This window comes from Embiotoca jacksoni, unplaced genomic scaffold (assembly GCF_022577435.1).
Source record: "Embiotoca jacksoni isolate LCO1_2020_lvr unplaced genomic scaffold, fEmbJac1.0.p SCAF_13, whole genome shotgun sequence".
Taxonomy (NCBI): Eukaryota; Metazoa; Chordata; class Actinopteri; family Embiotocidae; genus Embiotoca; species Embiotoca jacksoni.
The window spans coordinates 4,549,130-4,569,810 of NW_027185263.1; the positions used below are offsets into that span (position 1 = coordinate 4,549,130).

Consider the following 20,681-nt stretch of genomic DNA (forward strand, 5'->3'; position numbering starts at 1 on the left):
AGCTTACACTGATCTCGGTAATTGAGAGGATGGTCCGCTCTGCAGCAGCGCGCTCGGGTCGTCCGCTCGGGCAGCTCGCAAAATCCCCGCCAAGCAATCAGCCGCAGCTCTTATTGCCCTAGATTGCCATTTAACCTATGATTTGCCACGTGACACGAAGGCGGACCCACTTAAACTCACCGCAGCTTATGTATTTATAACGCCACGCAACTCCGACGATTTTCCGCCGTGCGAAGAAACGGTGGCAGATCGTTTTGGGCGGAAGGCGTCGTCTCCAAGGACAAAGGAGTCACGCCGTAGCCAAAATGAGAGTAAGAAAAGCTGCCTCCAGGTTTCAGACCGAGCGAGTTGTCGGTGTGTCATATTGAAAAAACAGTCATTGTTATCTGAAGGTGAAGAATATGAGGAGGAAGCCCAAAGAGTTATTAACCTTGGATCCTCGGTGTAGATATGAAGCACTGCCGAGAAAAGAGAAGGAAGGATATGAGAATGTACAAACGTATAGAAAACCAAAAAAAGGTAAAGCTTTAAGATCGCTGTGGAGAATTGAGGCTGTGGCAGCGATAGAAATAAATGTAAAAATAAAAAGGCTAAGGCAACATTTAGACAGAAGAATATAATACTATATCGGGCAGACAGAAAGTGGGAGTACAAACTTATTGAAAGGGCTCTTTACTTTCAGATTTCTGTAGATACAGTATATGGCATTTGTCGACGACTTCTTTGCTAAATCTCGATTTTTATTTTTAAATATGAAAAACTGTTTATATTAGAACTAGACAGAAATAAGAGTGAAGGAAATTCAAAAAAAAGAAGACAACGTTTCAGTTCACAGAGGAGGAAATGACTAAGAATACAAAACCTGAGAGAGATATTCCATCGCCTGACTCCCCGAGGAGCAACCTGGGAGAACGAGGGAGGATGACAAGTGGGAGTTTTTTTTTTGTTGTTTTTTTTTTTACTTCCCATCCACACACACTGAATACCTTTGAGGTCCTTTTGAATGTTGAAGAAACTTACCGTTTGCTCTCACCCCAAAGATTTCTATGTGAGATTGAAAAAGCCAAGATCTTTGACCTAGAACCAACGGATTCTGGGATATTAGACATTATTGGAGCATTTCATGTGAAGATTCCAGAGCCTGAAGGACAAAATTAACAATTTGGCATTATATCACAGAAGTTACTTGTAGTAAATCGTGGTCAAGTTGTTCTACGTAGCGTCTTACCGTGTTGTGCAAAGTCCCGTCCAACTCATTTGAAATTCTAGAACAGGAACTGATAGATAACGGTGCCTGGAGGCTGCAAAGCACTTTGGAAGCTATAGATTTCTTCTTGCTTGAGTATCACTTCAAGGCTCAATATGATTCTGTTTGACCTTGGACACCGTATAAAAAGTTTCTTTGTCTTTTTTAAAAATATAATAACAGAAAGATAAAACTCAGCCGTGGCTTTCACCTTTGTCTGGGAACCGAATGTCCGTCTCCCACTTTTATTGTCCACGATACTGTGTCATAAAAGCACCAAAATTAAAGAGTTTGATGTATTTGTTGAAACCGATGTACCGGCACTGACTGTGTCAAAATGAAATCCTTCACTTCAAATGAAAAGCCATCAAGCGTTTCATACACGATCCAGCCTGTAACTCGATTTTGACTACGTTCTTTCCATTTGTGGAACCCTGGATATTATCTCGTGACCCCCAAAGGGCGCACGACCCCTAGGTTGAGATCCACGGCTCTGCAGCACTTCAACACGAGAGGACCGCGCTGCAGAAAAGACTTTAAATTATGAGAGGAAAAGCAAAGACAACTGTAGACCTCCCTGACCACCGTGGTCCGTATAGAAATCAGAGATTCAGAGAACGTTGCCTTAAGCTCTTTCTTATTTTGTCTTTATCCTTTTGCGCCCTCCTCCTTGTCTCTTGTCTCTTCGTCTCCTCTTCATCTCTGCTCTGGTTTCAACTCTCGTCGTCTCCTCTGTCCTCTCTCACCTCCCTCTCATTTGCTCATCTTCGCCGCGGCGCTCAGTCTCCGATCACCTTTGAAGTTGTAGCTCGTCCACAAGCGATTACTGATCCGGGTGCGACGCCCAGTCCGAGACCTTTATCCAGATTTTTACTTTTAAGTCTACACTGGTCATGCTGTCACACATCAGACTTTACTGAACTGAGCAGATCTAGACCTTAGACCTCGATTGACCCGTCGAGCGTTCAGGTTGCTCCTCTCAGCTCCAGGAGCGCTGCTCGAAGCACTCGGCAGATTTTGTTTTTTAACAGATTTAACAACTCGGCTTCCCTTCTCTGTTCACTTCTGTCATGAGTCTGCAGGAGATTCCAGGACACCGGCAGCTTTCATTTCCATTAACGTCCATCTCGCGTCACAGTACAAAGCTACATTTTGGTGTCGGGTGTCCCGCCGTAAAACAAACTGCTGTTGGTCACGTCAACATACAGTTAGGTGCTGCATGCTTTATGGTACATGAATTAAAGCAAATAGTATGCTACCGTTATTTATTTAAGAAAATACATATGAATGAAATACTGGGAGAAAATATTATTTTAGGGCCAGATGTAACAATGAATTTTAAACATATTGTTGGCCTTATTCAAGTTTTTTTTAATATTTAGATTTACTTTTTCTGTCTGTTTATACTCTACAGTTTATTGCCTTTTTTAATGGACGGCTGTCAGACAGGACAACGTACTTATTCTTTAAGCACGATATGCTGAGGATGAAAATATAGTAAAACCTTTTGACTCAGTAAATAGATCTGAAATCTACTCCCCTTTTGTTTTTCTCCTCTATTATATTATACCATGAGCTGGCATGCGGCACGTGATGCGTGCTGTCACCCAAAGTGCTTCGTGGTACCTTCGGCACAAATAATAAATCCTGGCATGTTTCTTCCCACATAACCTGACATTTAGCTGAAGTGAAGTTTGCTGCTGGGTTGTCGTTGTTATTTTTATTCTTTTATTCTACTGTAATACGTGACTGGCGCTGCTGACTGTAGCGCAGCTCCTCTCCTCGTTCTCAGGGGAACTCACCTGGGTGAATTTTTCCATTAAAGGTTCCAGGAGTAAATCAAGGAGTTGATCAAGAGATCAACGTTGTCAGTAAAAGCTCTGCTGTTGTTTTTAGCTTTTATCATCGTGTGTATTGGTACTTCAAGGAAGCTAAAAATCACAGTTTTTGTGGACATACTGTACGTGAACAAACTAAACACACGTACACCTTAAATTTAGAGACATGAGTTTGTCCGTTGTTGGAAGAAAAAAAAAAAAGATAAAAGAACCTGCATTAAAATTCATCCACGTTTTCATATCATTTTCGGCTACGTTTTGCAGGTCGACTATAAATCTGCACCGTTTGTTACCGTTATCTGTCACCGTTCGCTAAAGCAAACAGAGGCGAACCGCAGAGCTGAGTGATCATTCATCACTACAAATGAGCTACAACCCCTTTCACATATAAGTAGTCGTATGATTTATTGTTAATACCAAACTTAAGGGAGCCGCGAGAGAAAATGCCAAGGCTAAAAGTACAAGTCTGTGTGTGTAAAAACTTCAGGAGAGGGGCTTTATTGCAATATTACCTTGAGAATATCATTAAAAGAAAATTGAAATGGGAGTTTACCCGTGTCTAATCCTACTTTACAAGCTCGGACATACCGTAGATCTGTTTGGTCTTCCAACAGTAAAGCATAACCACCAAAGAAATGCCCCCCACAGAAATTACTATGACGATGATGGATGCCCATACTCTGTGTGTGTGTGTGTGTGTGTGTGTGTGTGTGTGTGTGTGTGTGTGTGTGTGTGTGTGTGTGTGTGTGTGTGTGCGTGTGCGTGCATATAAACAGAACCCTCACTCAGACCAAACAAAAAAAAAGAAGCTGTCCATCCTCCAGTTGAAATCTGCGTGTGTGATATCAATGAAAACCCTCCCTGTGGAGAAAACATCACGTATTTTATCCACCACCGCCGTGGTGACAGGGAGTCTACGGAGAGTCCGACTCTGCCGAAGCGTTCTGACATGTCTGCTGCTTCCTGTGAAGATCGTCTTGTGACTCCGAGTGGTTTTGTCAAGATGTGAAGAGCGGCGGGCTGATTTTTTTTTTTTTTTTTAATCCTCGCATACAGGAAATTTGTCAGCGTACTCGGCGTCCAGGTGGGCGCGACTGTTCGAGTGTCGGATCCACTCAGTTTCCGCTCCACTCACGGCCGTGGCTTTTAATTTGTGTGTTCTTGTGTTTCTGCTTTCGTTTACGATCAGTGTAAGTGTGAGATCTTGAGAGTGGGGGCATTTTGGAAAGAGTTCCAAGGCTTCCGTGAAATCAGACGTGTGGCGGTGGTTCGGAGGTCCGAGGGCAGGCTCGTACAGCTCTCCGTGTTATTATAATGAATCAGTCGGTGATAGAATCGGAAACCATGTTTCCATGGTATTCCTGTTGAGATCATCATTTTTGGTTGTTTTATTGGTTCTTTCTCTCCTTACTTCATTTAGCCTTTCTTTATCCTATTTTGCACCTCTTTGTCTATCTTGCACTGTATATCTGTATTGTAATTTTGACTTGTGTTTTTATTATCTATATAACTCCCATTATTAATACTTTTTATTATCTCCTATATATGTACCATTTTCTGTAAGTTTGAAAATAATAGAAATAGATCATTGATTGTGGCTCTACCCAAAACTGATCACCAACCTTTACATAACTTTAAAAACGTTATCATTCAGAAACAGCAGTGAACGTGGCTCTAATTACGTAAAGAGTGTTTATAATGTTATTGGTAAAAACGATTAAAAAAATCTCTACTACGGTGTCAGAGTTACTAAAAGATCTGACAAACAGGCTACTTCAGAATCTTTTGTTTGTTTGTTTATACGATTGAAATTTGGCCGTTTGATGTGAATCAAATAAAAAATTTTAAAAAAAGTGAACAAAGTCAACTTTTCTGCCAAAGATCCAATTACAGAACACAAACTGTGGGCGTAAATAAGAACGCTCTTCCGTATTTGCTCTCCTTCTCGTTCAAACATGAGAAGTCGTGATCACTAACAGAGCTGTCCCGCTTCTGTGTCTTCCCAGGCTGGAGTCCCCCACTCGCTCTCTGCTGATGGAGGCCCCGAAAGGCATCCAGATCCTGGCCGAGGCCGGAGACATCCAGGCCATCTGCAGGAACGAGCTGCGACTGGAGTCCAAAGACGGAGAGGTATGTCCACCGGCGCAAAATAACTCCCGGGTCACAGACGGTACCAATTTCCATTAGCTTCAGAAAATTGTAGAAAAAGCTAACAAAAACTAAACTGCTGGCCGCACTGGCTGATTGAGCTCCCATCTCGATGCGGTGCTTGTTCTGTCCAAACTTATTTTTAGCAAACAACGACCCAAACAACAGCCAGCTCCCTCCGTCAACACGGGCCAATATTATTATCACGGCTGGTGGCAGTTTCCCCACATACTGGCCTTCTACCAGAATCTATTAGAACATTGCAGAAAAGCAGGAAAACAGAACAGGAGTCTTTTTTTTTTTTTTTTTTTTTCAGTTTCTTACATCCTCCCCTCAGTATCTAATTATTTCCTCATAGCCTCTTTCATGTGCTAATAACTACTCTCTTTTCCATCCATCTTTGCTTCCTTTCCAGTTTCCTGTCCTTCCCTCCTCCTTTTATCTGTCCTCTTTCTGTCTTTAACTTTGCTTATTTATCCCCTCCCCATCCGCTCATCCACTCATGCCGCTTCGTTCCCTCTTTCATCCTTTTTTTTTTTTTTTTGTGTGTTTTTTTTTTCATTCCCGCTCCTAAATTCCTCCAACCATCCCCTGATTCGTTACACACATCAGTCCTCGCATTCATCACGGTCGGCTGCGCTGATAAAAGGATTTCCCTCCTTAGGTTGCACCAGTCATGTCATGTCAGATCTGTTAAAATCAGCGGAGGAGGATTAGGGAGAAGAAAGTGTTTAAAAGTTTCCCACAAAAACAGTTTCATACATTAAGACAGGCTGCTGATACGAGATGGGGAGGGGAGGGGGGAGGTGGGGCTTTCAGGAAGGTGCCCTTGGATCCAGTTTAAGTTCAATTAAATAAGTAGCAGCCCGACGCCGCGTCTTCTCGCCGTTTTCATGGCTGTGTGGTCAGAAATGAGGCGTTTGGGCTCACGGTGGGCAGTGCATATAATTAGAATCCCGTTCTCACACACCATTAGTGTTGCAAATGTCCATTTGTCAAACCTCTGTCTTACACGCACACACACACACACACACACACACACACACACACACACACACACACACACACACACACACACACACACTCTCTGTCTCTCTCTCCCTCCTCAGGCAGTGCAATTACAGAAAGGTTTTGGCTATTAGACGCCCACAGACCACACAAGCAGACACCGAAATGGAGTCACACACACGCACACCACACTCCTTCATAGACGTCGTTTCTGAAGACGCTCATCAAACACACACCTCCCGAGCGGAGCGCTTGCTCAGGAGTGATTTGAGGAGCATGCGGCAAAGAGTTGAAGATGTTGGCTTGGCCTCCAAATTTCCCAGACGTCGACCGGATGGAGGAACTGCGGGGGGAAAAAAACAAGGCTTAACGGAACGACTTGAAGGATCTACCGCCGACGTCCCGGTGCCTGGTTTCATGCCTCGAAAAAAGTCGGTACGGGGGAGACGTACGCAAGATGGTTTGAATGCTGCGGATGATTGGTGTGTGCCTCTCCCTGCCGGGAACGCTTTGGGATCCTCCAGGAAGAGCTGGAGTGACGAGGGGATCGAGGCAGCTGCTCGACGAGCGGTTGTAAAAAAAAAAATAATAATAAGCAGCAGCAGATGACGTCATATTAAAAAGATGCATTAAATGTTTATTTTCAAAGATAATTTGATTTTATTCGTCAATGGTATGATCAGCGTTCATTTTCTAAGCTTCTTCTTTTTTTTTTGTCTTTAAGCTGCAAGAAATAACGCAAAACTTTGTCTGGGGACATAAAATAAAACTGAAGAAAATAGGCATTTGTCTTCCGTGCCAAATCAACTGTATTTGTACTTTTGTCCTTCATGAGCAGCTTTATTAACTCACATGAATACCATCCAGCTGCCCACCCACCACCGCCGTCCCGCACACACTGACACACTGGTTCTGGGGAGTCTCACATTGTCTGCCCCTCCTGCTGAAAGATTTGTTCAACAGCAGCTGTCTGAGGAAGTCAGCTGAGACTCTGCTTTAAAAGTGTTCCAGGTCATTTGATGGCAATGCCTCCCAGAGGCACCCAGTAATGGCTCCTTTACCTTTTTATGGCTGGAGAGCTCCTCCTCTCCTCGGCCAGTGAAACACCGGTCCCGTACGAGCCCCGGGAGGCCGGGAGGGAGATGGGTTTGTCACTGTGCAGAGCGAAAAAGACAGTTTGTTCCAATCAATGAGGGGGGAGTGAAATGATTTATGTAGTAATGATTTTTTTTTTTTTTTTTCGTGGGGGTAGGAGGATGGCAGAACAACTTGTCTTTGGTTTTGTTCTTTCTTTTTCTTTTTTTCTTTTTTCTTTTTGCTCGGAAGACAAAAGGAATAACCTGGAGATCAGCAGGAACCTGTGCAGGGTTTTTAGATTTGTCCTTTTTTGTCTCTGTCGATAATATATTTCAAATATGAATGAAGTTTTGTGAATCTTGGTGACGGATGATCTTTTATTCTTGGTCTTACCCGACAGTTACAGAATAGCCATGTGAAATGATCTTATGTATTTAATGTAATAATCTTCATCGTGGCGATTACGTTGCGGAGTAGGGAAAATAATTTGTTTGAGACAGGTGTCACATATTTTAGGCTGATCAAAAGTTAACTGACTGGACCAACGCACCAATCGCTCGTATCTCATCGCTTTCTTGATTTTCTAAAAAGCAAAAATATGGTCAATGTTCTTGAAACATCATGTATCTCCAGAATTATCCAACAAAATCAGTTTCTGAATATACTTCAGTGTTGTGCTTTATTTTGAAGATGTTGCACCCCCACAGCTGGTTGGTCGGCTATGAAAAGGCACTGTCGCACTTTCTGTTTCCCCGCTGGAGCTTTCACATTCAATAAAATCACATTTACGGCTGTCTGAGCGACTGTGATGGTGTCTACGCGGCGAGCGGTGTCGGCTCACTGGACCTCGTGGTGATGGTTGTCGGATTTGACCTGGTGTCGGGTGTGTAGATGCGGACCGGTCTGGGCTGAGAACTGGCAAATTTAGCCACCAACCGCTTGCGACGACCTGAATCTGGGCAAGACGTATTCCTGGATCAGTGGCAGCGCCTGGACTCGGGCCTGTGTACTTGGTACCCTTTATACCCAGTCGTTTCTTCCGGTCAACCGGGTTTTGGCCATTACGAAGCCGACCCTTTTTCCCGCCATGTTGTAGAGAGACTACACTGAGAAACCTCCAAAACTTTTACTGTTGGTCAGCCAAACTGGGGTTAGCTACTGTCTTCATCTACAGTCCATGCACAACACAGAGAGTTTATTGCATCGCAGTAAGAAAGGGACCTGAGAATTGACGTGAAATTATATCTCAATTCCAAGCACACAAATATAATGTATTGTATTGCCATTATGTGCCAACAAGAATCCTTATGATAACGTGTGCAGCACAAAAAAATATAATTAAGTGTAATTCCTCTTCGTAATTCGTCTGGCGCACATCTGACTGCACACGACTGGTTTCTAGTGTGTCTCCATATAAATCTCTTGAAATTTGTTCAGTACAGTCTAACTTTGCTGTGCTTTGAGAAACTGACTTTTACACTCCACTTATACCTTTATTCCAGCTTCAGGGCTCCGCATTGATGACATTTCCGTGACAGACGTACTGTATATACTATCCTATAGTATACCTGAAGAGATTTATCGACGGGGATTGATGACAGGAAGATTCTGTCCGTGTGACTTTCATCATGGATATTGCTCTGCTGCGCAGCGGTGCAGTGAGCTTCAAATCCAACACATGACCTTTACCTTTCGTTCCGCCCATGTCCACTCTTATCTCTCTGCCCCGATGTCGGAGAGAGCTGGAAATATGGATGAAAAAGTCACTAATATGCAGCTCAGAAAAACTTGCACAGATGGGTGTGGTTGGTGCGTGGAGCTCATTTACTGCCCGAATACGAAACACCATTAACAAGGTAATACATTTACTACATGTTTTGATTGATTGATAGCGCAGAAAAAATTGTGAGAAAGAATTTGAACAAAAGTCTTTGTAAAATATATATTTAGCCCTTTTTGTATTTGTTTAATATGATGTTTTTTTTCCACACTCACAAACCAAAATGCATTCGTTTGTTAATAGTGTTTCGTATTTGCAAACCACATTGTGTTTGTCAGTGAACCCGCAGGGCATTTACAAAACACGTATGTTTTTGGGGTTTTTTTGGGGGTTTTTTTACGGTTTTGGCACTGAATGAGCTCCATACTACCAAGTGTGACTTCCAATATCTGGATCACTTAACATTCTACGCAGTCGGCAAAGTGGAGCGCCGAGGTGTTAGGGGGTCCAATCCTGTGAGTTCCAAGTCCTGGGAGGAAAAATAAAAGCTGTGCTGAGGAGAGGAGAGCAGAGTGAAGAGATCTGCTTTTAGAGCAATTAAAGAGTGACGAGACGAGAAGAGACGCGTGACTCAGTCGGGGTCGGCTGAGGTAAAGATGAAAAGGAAAGATGCGTTTTCGGCCCGTCATGAAAGAAAACGAGTCGGCTCTCCTGCACCGAATGAATCTCGGGGTTATGAATTGATGGAGGTCAAAGATGCTGTCCGACGTTGGTGATTTAAAGGGAACATGCCACAGAAAGTAAGTTATTGCAAACAGTTACGCAAGCAATTAACCCGCAATTTGAGTCTTTGCGTCAAAATGTCCGCCGCGAGAAAGGCCTCTTAGCCGACGTTTCCGTTGCGTATACGGGTGCCGTGTGGAGGATGATGATGATGATGATGATGATGATGATGATGTCAGAACAGAACAATAATGGGATGTGAACGTCGCAGGGCAGAAAATCCTCCTCAGTACAGATGAAGCCTTTAAACTCTGAGCGAACTCAAAACTTAAAAGAAACTTTGACCTCTTGTCACCGTACATTTATTCAAATTTAGTTATTACGTTCGGGACGAGCATAAATCTTTTACTAATGTGAAAACATATCCAGTTCAGACGGGTCTTTGGTTCAGTTCGTGACCTAAAAATCAAAAAAAAAAAAAAAAAAAAAAAAAAAAAATTCTGAGCCCGCCACAGAAAAACAAACCAAATCTTTTTTTTTTTTTTTTTTTTTTTTTTTTTTTTTTATAATCTTCAAACTATAATGATACATTTCTAAACCTTCAGCTCTTTCACCTTCGGTGTTTTCACGCTTCCTTCCAGTCTTTTCCACTCTTACCACTGTTTCTCTCCCTCCACCCAGATCTCTCTGGATGCTCGGAGGATCCGCCTGATGCGGCTGCCGGAGGGGAAGGCCTCCACCAGCTCCTCGTCCTCCGGGACCAGGCAGACTGTCTACGAGGTTTGCGTTTGCCCCAACGGGAGGCTTTTCCTGTCGCAGGCCGGCACCGGGTCCACCTGCCAGATCAGCAACAATGTCTGCCTCTAGGACACCAAACACACAGATTTATACAGAAAATACAACAGATTATCTCGAAAGAAAGACGGGGGTGGGGGGGGGGGGGGTGGCTAAACAGACAGATGTCCACGCACATCGCCTGCCGCTAGAGGACGGATCTGCAGCAAAACAGAAACACAAAGACTGCCAGAGCTGACGGACACACAAACCAATCACAGATACTGTACTTACACCCCGAGGTAAACACTGTACAATCGCAAGCACGCCGACTGATAGGCTCAACCGGTAACAGGCCAGACCATTTTGAATTCAAGCTGCTGACGGGTGCCGATATTTCAACAGTCACAGATATCCGTTCGTTAATTTTATACGAGTGGACAAGCCTTTGAGAACATTTCGAGAATCGCGGGACACTTATCGACTCTTTATATCTGCAGGACTCCCGGATTTAAGGCTTTGGAAATTGAATTACGTAAATAAAAGAAATTAAAAAAGGGTTGCAGGTTTTAACAACTTTTTAACACGCAGCTGAGGTCAGAAAGGAATCTTCCTCTCCATCATGTCGGGAGTGTATGACGCTATTAAATATAAAGCCAGTATTTGTAACATATTGGTGTGATCCTACCAGTCAGACATGACACTGCTATTTTTTTTTTTTTTTTTTATAGCGCATACAGACGCACACACTACCTTACTGACATCTCAGTATACATATTTCAACACAAGAACACATCACACACACACACACACACACACACACACACACACACACACACACACACACACAGAGTATTTGGTCATAAAAGCCTCCTGGTAAAAAGTGAGACAAAATCTCCAGAGATTTACTGGGAGAGACACTGATCCGTCCCCCCTCAGAGCATCTCAGTACCAGAATCACTAGGGTGATCACCCATGGCAACAGGCCCCTCCCCTTCGTTATTTCTTCTTCTTTTCTTTCTGTCTCCTTCATCTTCTCCTTCCCTTTTCCTTCCCCTCCCGCGGCTCACTACCGCTGACACGTTTTACTTCTCTGGCTGCTCATTAAGCACCATAAAGCCCAACAGGCTTGACAGCGATCAGTCCGAGTACGACTCGGATCGGGATGTAAAATGAAGACGGGGTCAAAGACATTGCGAACAGCGGTTTGAGAAAAAAAAAAAAAAAAAAAAACAGATCCACATGTGTCGGTGCAACAGTGTGACTATGTGACATCAGCATCAGCAGCGATAACTGCAATCAGGTTTTTCAGAGAGTAAGTCGATGCTAGTGAAGTGATGAAAGTGACTTTTTTTTTTTTTTTTTTTTTTTTATCAGCCGAACGTCATGTCAGACTGTGATGCCACGTTCACGTCATGTCACATTTTCTCAACGCCGACGATTCAACGTCGCTTGACAGATCAGTTTGTTCATTGGAATATTTTTTGGGATGTCAAAATCAACAAATGACCTCTCTGTCTTTGGGTGTGGAGCCAAACACGGTAAAGCGAACCTATCATTTTCTCCAGGAAGTTACGTGACTTAGTGCCAAGCAGTACTTTGTTATTTGTGTGTGTGTGTGTGTATGAAATCCTGAAAGCAAAGGTTGCATATTTTTTTCTTTAAATAGATTTTTTTTTTTTTTTTTTGCACATTTTCCTTATTCATCTATTTTTCTTCTCATGGTCAATCCCCCCAAACCTTCTGTCTCGACAAGTGCTTCGCTCGCATCCCGTTGATGCCACGTGGGATACCTTTACCTTTGAGTTCGCCGTGATATGACGTGAACGCGGCACCGCAGACTCAACCGCTGATCTGTTACAGCTTCTTTAAACATCTGGTGTAAACTGGTATTTGGTTTAATCTCACGTACTGACTGTCGGTGTTCTGTTGTTGTTGTTGTTGTTGTTGTTGTTATTGCTTGCATAAAATTCTGACCACGATTCCTCCCGACAAAAACAGCATCGCGCTCCCGGCGTCCCGGCGGTGAAGTAAAAACGATAAGAACAACAGCATCCTTGACAGTTTTAAAACCACACACAGGAAAAAAAACACACACAAAAAAACAACGAAATGTCCAACGTATACCGCTTCAACCTCAGCGGTGGTCACCCTACTTGTTTCTTGCACTGGGCCATTTTTTTTTTTTTTTTTTTTTTTTTTAAAAAAGGACAAATAAAGACAAAAAAACAAACAAACAAAAACTAATGCGAGCCACTCTGTTGAAAGAGGGGAACTGTGCCTGTGCCTTACGTCGATGCACTTGTGGCAAGAAGAAGCACATCACACAGACTTTCTTTGGCATCAGTGAGTAACATTGATCTCTGATTTCAGTTCATTTTCATCATAAATCGTTTTCCTCCTGTGCGAATGCAAAGACCTTCGGCCCCGTCTCACTGTAGCGCCCCCCTGCTGTCGACACCTGACTCTGGAGAAGGATGTGTCGTTGTTGTTGTTGTTTTTTTTTTTCATTCATCGCTTCCTGTTGCTTTGCTTTTCACGAACAAATATTCCTGTGTGATAAACGTGTTTGTGGTTCTGTTTTAAGTGGCGAACGTGTGATCCTGCGGAGTTCGATGGGCAGACGATGGCGCTGACGGGTCTTATTTCCACTGATAATCTCAAACCGATTGGCCACAAACGTCTCCTCCGTGCGGCCATGCAAGATCTTCGGGTGTGTTAAGATCTTAAAGTAATGCTCATTGGTCATTTGTGAGCTCTTTTGCCGTGTTTAACTTTGGCAAGACCACCCTGTTATTACAATTATGGACAGAAGCAAAGCGCTGTAATTTTCCAACACACAGATGTTTTACAAAGCAATCTAGAATATCTGCAATTAAATTCTGAGTCATCCAGTTATCATATTCTTGTCTGGCAGTGGAGTTGAATTTGCAACGGCAAATATAGATCCCATGTCTAATTGACATATCTGCAAAGTAAAATATCCATAAAACATTCACTGACAATGCATGTAAGTTCCCCATTACCCAAAGCTAAAGCAGGATAAAACTACCGTACGTTTCTGTTTAGGAAGAGTTGTCGGCCAATAGTTCAGAAACATCATTAAAAACTGATGTAAATCAAAAATAAAAGCACGCTTAAGGTCGTTAAGATGCAATAACTGTGTATAGGTAATGGGTGGAGCAGGGTGGCGCTTGGCCCATGCCATGACCCCACCAATCCCCACTGCTTCCCCAACACCATTGGTCAATCTGCTATTGCCCAATTCTATTGGTTTGGAGCAAAAACAGAGGATAACTGAGTTCAGGTTCAACTGAATCAGACCCGGCAGAGTAAAACAAGGTCAATGAATAATGAATGCCCATTTGATTACCATTACCTTTGTTTACCATGCAAAAAAGTTACACGATATAAAACAAACAATTTTCAACATTGCATTTATGTGGCTCTTGCCGATTCGTTTAACAAACCCTGGAAGTGCCCTTCGCTATAAATGTAAAGTTTTACACCCACCTGAAGCAAGACATTTTATTATAACTGCTTAAGACAGTTGGAGCAGCGCACAGCATTTCTTTATATCATGTGTGTGTGTGTGTGTGTGTGTGTGTGTGTGTGTGTGTGTGTGTGTGTGTGTCACATCCTTTTCCAGCGTCAGGTACACCGACCTCCCTGCTCTCTCTCAGCCTCTCTGTCGCTGTATATTAAAGAACTTTCACAGATATTTCACCACAGAATTGAATCTATCTGATGTATTTTTATTTTTATTTTATTTTAATAAATGTATACAAGAGGAATACATCTTTTTCTATACGGTTGTATATGTAAATAATATACATGTTACCGCGCCGGTGTGGCATTAGGGCGACGATACACACCGACGAAAGAGAAACACTGCTCTTTTGCAAAAAGGAAAACCTTTTTTTTTTTTTTATTATTATGATGTACATCAGTATGTGTTTTTATACTAAAAAGGGCAACAAAATAATATAACGTTCAAGGATATTCACTGAGTAAGCATGTACAGAAATGTATACAACGTTCACCTGTGGAGAACGAGCCGGGGTTGTTGTTTTGTTTTTTTGCCATCCTGTACTCGTCGCTGAGCTCTGATGTTTCACACAAACACGAACCTGCTCCTCTTTTGGTTTTGTTATTGTTGTTGTTCCTTCGGGCCCGAAGGTCTTTGCATTCTCTCCAAGTGTGCCGTGTGTAAATTTGTGCTCCTATGAGCTGGCTCTTTTGCTTTTGTTCTTCTGCTCCGCCGAACGTGTTGAACGATTCTCAGAGAAGCAAACACAGAAACCAAAAAATAAGAAGAAGGGAGAAAAAAAAAAAAAAAAAGGAAAAAAAAAATGAATGACGCACGGGGCTTGAAGGAGAAATGTGTTACAGCGATTGAATTAACGTCATCAAACCTGGCAACAAAAACCCACCGCGTTTACCGACGTGGTTATCGGTACGTCGTGATGTTAATTCTACCAATCAGACTAAAACAATTCACGGACGTAAACAATTATTCACTGCAAATTGCTCATCTCTTTAAGTGCACAAACTTTGGAGAGAAACTAAGCCAAACCCGGTGGGTTGTATCGCTGATTCATCAGTAATATTGACTGTAAGCGGTTCTTCTCGCCCTGCGTGTTTTCACGCCGAGCGCTCTGTACTTCCTTTTCTGGCTACACGCTGAGATTAACATCCATCCTGAGTATTTACACTTTTCGTCATTTCTTCAGTCTGAAACTGCCGTTCATGGAGTAGTTTTCAAAGATGCCAAAATAAAAAAGGCGTTGTTGAAGTTGACTGCAGTAGTCATTGGATCCTCCCTGACGAGAAGAAACGACTGCGCATCATTTTTAAGTTTGAGCTTTCTTGAAAAGAGGCGGGAAGTTCCTGCCTCCCTCTCTCTCTCTCTCTCTCTCTCTCTCTCTCTCTCTCTCTCTCTCTCTCTCTCAGATTTGCAACTACACTCATGAAACCATGTCGAGGTCGCTAAAGGGGAAGCTGCCGTGCACCTGTCTGTCACCCGTTACCGTAGACTGAATTAATAAAAGCCAACAGAACGATAGGAGGACAAGTGTCACGCTTACCTAAAAAGCAAATCGTTAAAACACGACAGCTACTATACAGGACATTTAGGGTTAAAAAAAAAAAATAACAAGGGTGTTCTTTTCAATTTCAGCATATTGCTTTTATCAATGGAACCTGGCAGACGTGTGACATCCGTATTTGCTCTTTTTTTTTTTGCCCGGATAGACCAGATATATCGGGGTCTTTGAGACTTTGCCTGCAGTCGATTGGCAACCACGACTTCAACTCTATTTATGGGAGAGAAACTCAAAATTTGTGGTAATGCTGATGTGACGTTACTGCTGCATTCACGGCATAATGGATTAAAACAGTAAGCATTACTTGGAAATGTTCACCCCGACTGCTAACTGGGGGTTTGTTAGCATTTTTGTCAATTTTAAGAAACGACTCCTGATTTGTAATTGAAACTACGAGGTTAACGCTCATTTCAAATGAGCTCATTCAATTTTGTCCTACTTTGCACCTCCCGTCTGTTGCCCCAACGTTGCTTGAATGGTCCCGTTGAATACAGTCGTAGATACATGTCCACCTCCGAATATAGACAGGAAGGTGCGTAGAAATACCGACGAAAGACGAAGCAAACCCTTTTATGAGTAAATGCAACGGGAGCTAAAGGAACAAAGGCTAGATGAGGACGGAGGGCGCACGCCTCATGTGTCGCTATAAAAAAAAAAAAAAAAACTGGGGTCAACAGGCTGCTATCAGGTAAAACATGACTTTCATCTGAATTTGGACAGGGGAAAAAAAAAAAAGAAAAGAGGATGTCCTCCGATCCCTCAAGCCGCAAGCATCGCTGGACTGAATTACTTTTCATCTGCAGTGCAACTATCTGTAAAAGAGTGAGTGGAGGACAGGGGAGGTTACGCAAAATTATAATATTTATTACATTTTCAATACGACCGCATCTAGTTTGTAACAAGGGTTTTTCTTTCTTTCGGTATAAGAGACAAAGCTGTATTGCATTATTGCCACTGAGGTCGTGTCCTCTCGGTGAATTTGCAGGTTTTAGCGTCCTGCCGGAGGAGCTGACAAAATACTGTTCGAAGTGCAGAATAATTGAGCCCAACATATTAAAATCTGGTAACTTTTAACTGCTAAAAAGTGAATCTCCACTGATTCTCGTCGGTGTGGAGAAAATGTTCAAATGCATTTCTGTGAGACGAAAAATAACCCTTTGAAAGTACTTGTGTACACATCATACTGTATGTGAGGTACTTCTGGGTGATCTGACGGTTTGTGTTTGTTTTTTTTTATTTTACAATTTTCATCAGTATGTGAGAGCAGCAACTTTTAAATGACTTTAATTTCAGAAATAAAACCTTGCATAACGGAATATTAGATTAATATGTTAAAAAATTATGCATCCCTCTATGCTTTATAGGATTTGATACCTATCATGATGTAAACTGATACGATCACTGATGATCCACAGAGAAACGGGAACATTCGACAGTGATGCTGGAGTTAATCCTCTCAGAAGACAGCAGTCCACCGGGTTTTATCTCGTGCCATTTCCCGTTTCAGATAGTTTTCACATTTCGCTGACGTCTTCATCATCTTCATGTCGCTATCGTTCTGATGGTACGAGTAATCATATGTGTGAAATTGGTTTCCAGAGTTTTGATGGCTTTTTTCTTTTTCTTTTTCTATTTTTTTTTTTTTTTTTTTTTAATTTATTGGGTCTTTGAGCGTAAAAGCAGCCGACATGCAAATATAAACCAATGAAGCAAGAGACTCTTCGGTTTACAAAAAATTAAAAAGTTACACCCTGGAGCTTTTTGCCAGGCATTAATGAGGCTTTTTTTTTTTCCAGACAAAATAATCCGATCTGTCTGTTTGTGTTTTTTTAAGACTGAAAACTACAGACGGTTTCTTAATTCCGGCCTTTTTGTCTTCTAGTATAAAGCGGAAATCTCATTTTGCTTCTTGTAATTCAAAACCACTATCCTAACCAAGATGCCAAGAGCAGCAGCAGCTGTTCCTGAAACATTCCTGGCATTAAAAGTTAAATGTTTGATCCCTTAAAAAAAAAAGACTAATCGGCTTCCTTTTTTTTTTTTTTTTTTTTTTCCAACTGCTGTGGAAAAGCGCGAACGCATTCGTTCAGCCTAAACTTAAATTTCCTCCAGCATATTTTCATTTGATCGGTTTCACCCAGCCTACACGCTGAACCTTGGCCGGGTTCAGTCTGGGTCATGCCTCCTCTCTTGTTTGCCGTGTTATCAGCCGAGTGAACCGGTGCCACCCCAGATTAAGACGTGCTCCTCACTTTCTTCGGCTTACGATGGGGACGCCAGGCTGCAGAGACGGGGTGTTTGAACTGTGTTTCTGAGCAGCTGGAGGCCTCCGAAATGGGCTTCGGCGGGTTGGCTCATTAGCCAACCTTAACCGAGCGGTGGCTGACCTCGAGCTACAGATACACTGTAAAAAAAATATTCATCTTAGCATTTCATTAAATCTTTTGTCTCGTGTCAGATTTGCTGATATTTAAAAAAAAAAAAAAACAGCTGATATCATCGCCATCAGATAGAAAGTAGGACTAACAAAATTCCATTTTAAGGTTCTTTATAAAAATCCCTTTCCATCTACTTTTTAAATCGTAATAACTTTTCAAAGGATGGAAGTTAGCATTTAGCTCCTTTTCCCATCAGTCACACGTTAGATACGGCAGCTTGACCTCGGTTATCAGGGTTTTGACAAGCGTTTCTCACTCAGCAGCTCCGATTCTGTCATTTCAACAAAGCTAACGAAGGGACATTTCAAGGTCAGTCGTCTTCTTCACAGACAGTGATTTTTCATGATAATATGCCATTTTACTTGGAAGCAGGTCTTTTAATAAAAGGGCGACTTCTTCACACAAAAAAGCCGCTTTCTCAGAGACGACTTTTCTCTTGGATTATTGGAATAAGAAGCCCATAAAGCTGGGACTGAGTTATTGACTCGGCCTCTCTCTGTCTCATGCCTCGGTTGAGAGCAGAGTAAGTCAAAAGGGGTTTTTCTTTTTCTAAAGAATGTTACCTAAAGGGCTGCACGAGGAGGAATGAAGTCTGTGAAATGTAAAACAGCTTGACTTGAACTGTATGGAAAATACAAAACACATTTAAAAGAATGTGGCTGGTTTTTGGAACACTGAGAAGCCGTTTCACCAGCGATTGAATATCAGAAGCACCTGCGCTGTTTGAAGCTGGTTCAAACGCTGCCTTCAAACGCGGGAGCGGCTTGTGGTTACGACGTAGGAAGTTGTGAGCGTGATGTGGTTGGCGTTGAAGCGTTTAACTCGGGCGAACACTGCCGCTAGGCAGCGGCAACGTGGAGGGCATGCAAGAAATGCGAAGCTGTAATGACAGGGGAAGACGAGGCCCTCGGGAACATCCACATGTTCCTCAGGCATATTGATGAATTATGAAATGACTCTCCACACAACTAAAATCACGATTTATTAACTTACAATTCAACGAAAAGTGAACTTCTGTTTCTGAAAAGATCAGCACACACAAGTTCGATGTAGGAAATACTACAAGATATCACACTCGTGCAGTTTCTCGTGAACACGGTCAACGCGATCCCATTTGAAGGCAGCAACAAGTTTTGACTCGTCTCCGTCACCACTACAAGTCAGTTGTTTAAAAGTTTGGCGGTTGTGCTTGAATATGTGTTGCTTATTGTCTCCTTGCCAAAAAAAAAAAGGAACAGGGTTTTTTTTCTCCTTTTCTTGGTGATGAGCAACAGTTCGGCAGAACGACGACTTTTAGCTACGCAGAATGATTTTAGCCGCTGCGATCCCGAGGTCTGATCTGGTCGACAAAATAAACGCAAGTGATGTCAATTGAAACTTGTAATCTGGATGGAGGCGGTCTTTTACAATGGTTGTCATTTCATTTTGATCTATTCAATTTGCCATCGTCTGAGGTGTTTGCTGAGATTTATCACAGGTTCCTGAGTGTATTTGTTACATTTAAATCTTTGTTTCAGCTGCAGTGAGCGTAAAGCCTTTAAAGAAATATTTGTATGTTTGTGTTTGAGCTGCTTCTTCAACAGTGTGTGTGTATTTTAGTTTGTTTTATTGCTCATGTATGCCCACTATGTGTCGGGTCAGCGGTATTTACAGATACCCAAACAGAGAAATTTGTGATTCATTTCAGTGGAGCACAAAATTATGAACAAAGACTTTGAGATGAAGTGAATCTGTTGCTTCTGATGTCATTCTGTCATATTTTCCCGCTTGTACAAAACCAACTGTAAATACGAGTTATTTCATAGGAGGAGACGTCTTTTGTAACGTTCACCCTGTTGCTTAATAAACACAAAGGTTTTGTTTCATGCAGGAACCAGTTGTGGATCTCTGACCTCGTCACCTGCCTAGAGATTGTAAAAGTTTAGAACGAGTCTGTTTGCCTGAGTTCAAATTCTGTGAATCTGAGATTGATCATTTTCTTTGCCATTTTTATGAGGGTTTTTTTTTTCTGCTTGTACCATGACTGCATAAACCATCAAAAGGGGATCCTCGGACATTCTATGCAAAACAAATGGATATAGAGCGCATTGTAATAATGCAACGGATTACGTCAGTAAACTTACATTTATTATACTTTCTGTTTACAGTTTGTATTTATGAACTGAGTTGCAATCCAAACTGTACGAATAAACTTATTTTAAAAAGACTACTTCCACCTGTGACGATGGAGACGTGTGTGCGCGTAACAGTTTGTGCTTTTGCACTCAAAAAAAATCTGTAAGCACAGATGCCACTTTGCTGGGACTGTTGGCCACCAAAACCGAGGTATTTTAAACATCAGGTACTGGACAGGTTCCCATCCTGATGCGTGCAAACCTTGCACGGCACAGGAATGCACACGCAGAGGGTAAAGCAATAAGTTAAGTGAGTAAGTATCCCAAGTTATGTCTCTTGTTCAACGTCAGCACCTGTGCTACGCGCGTTTTATACGCACATTTGCGATTTTGTACCTGAAACTCGAACACAGAAGGCACATGATTTCTTTTTTGAATTTTGGAGAACCCAAGTGCCATCGCGCCACAGTTCAGGTAGTTTGCGCCGGAT

The 20,681-nt window shown here is 42.3% G+C and overlaps 1 protein-coding gene across 4 annotated transcripts in view; it reads left to right on the forward strand.

Annotated features, from left to right (window-relative positions):
- The window catches only part of sgcd (sarcoglycan, delta (dystrophin-associated glycoprotein)), a 241,637-nt gene that overhangs the window by 210,409 nt on the left and 10,547 nt on the right, over window positions 1-20,681 (forward strand). For 2 of the 4 annotated variants that reach the window (XM_069145968.1, XM_069145967.1), the window contains 2 exons: window positions 5,091-5,214; window positions 10,442-20,210. In XM_069145968.1, the coding sequence (XP_069002069.1) occupies window positions 5,091-5,214; window positions 10,442-10,627 (310 nt within the window). In that variant the 3' untranslated portion in view covers window positions 10,628-20,210. Of the gene's footprint in view, window positions 1-5,090; window positions 5,215-5,647; window positions 5,993-10,441; window positions 20,211-20,681 lie in introns of those variants that run through there. The other 2 variants (XM_069145969.1, XM_069145970.1) reach the window with 2 other exon arrangements.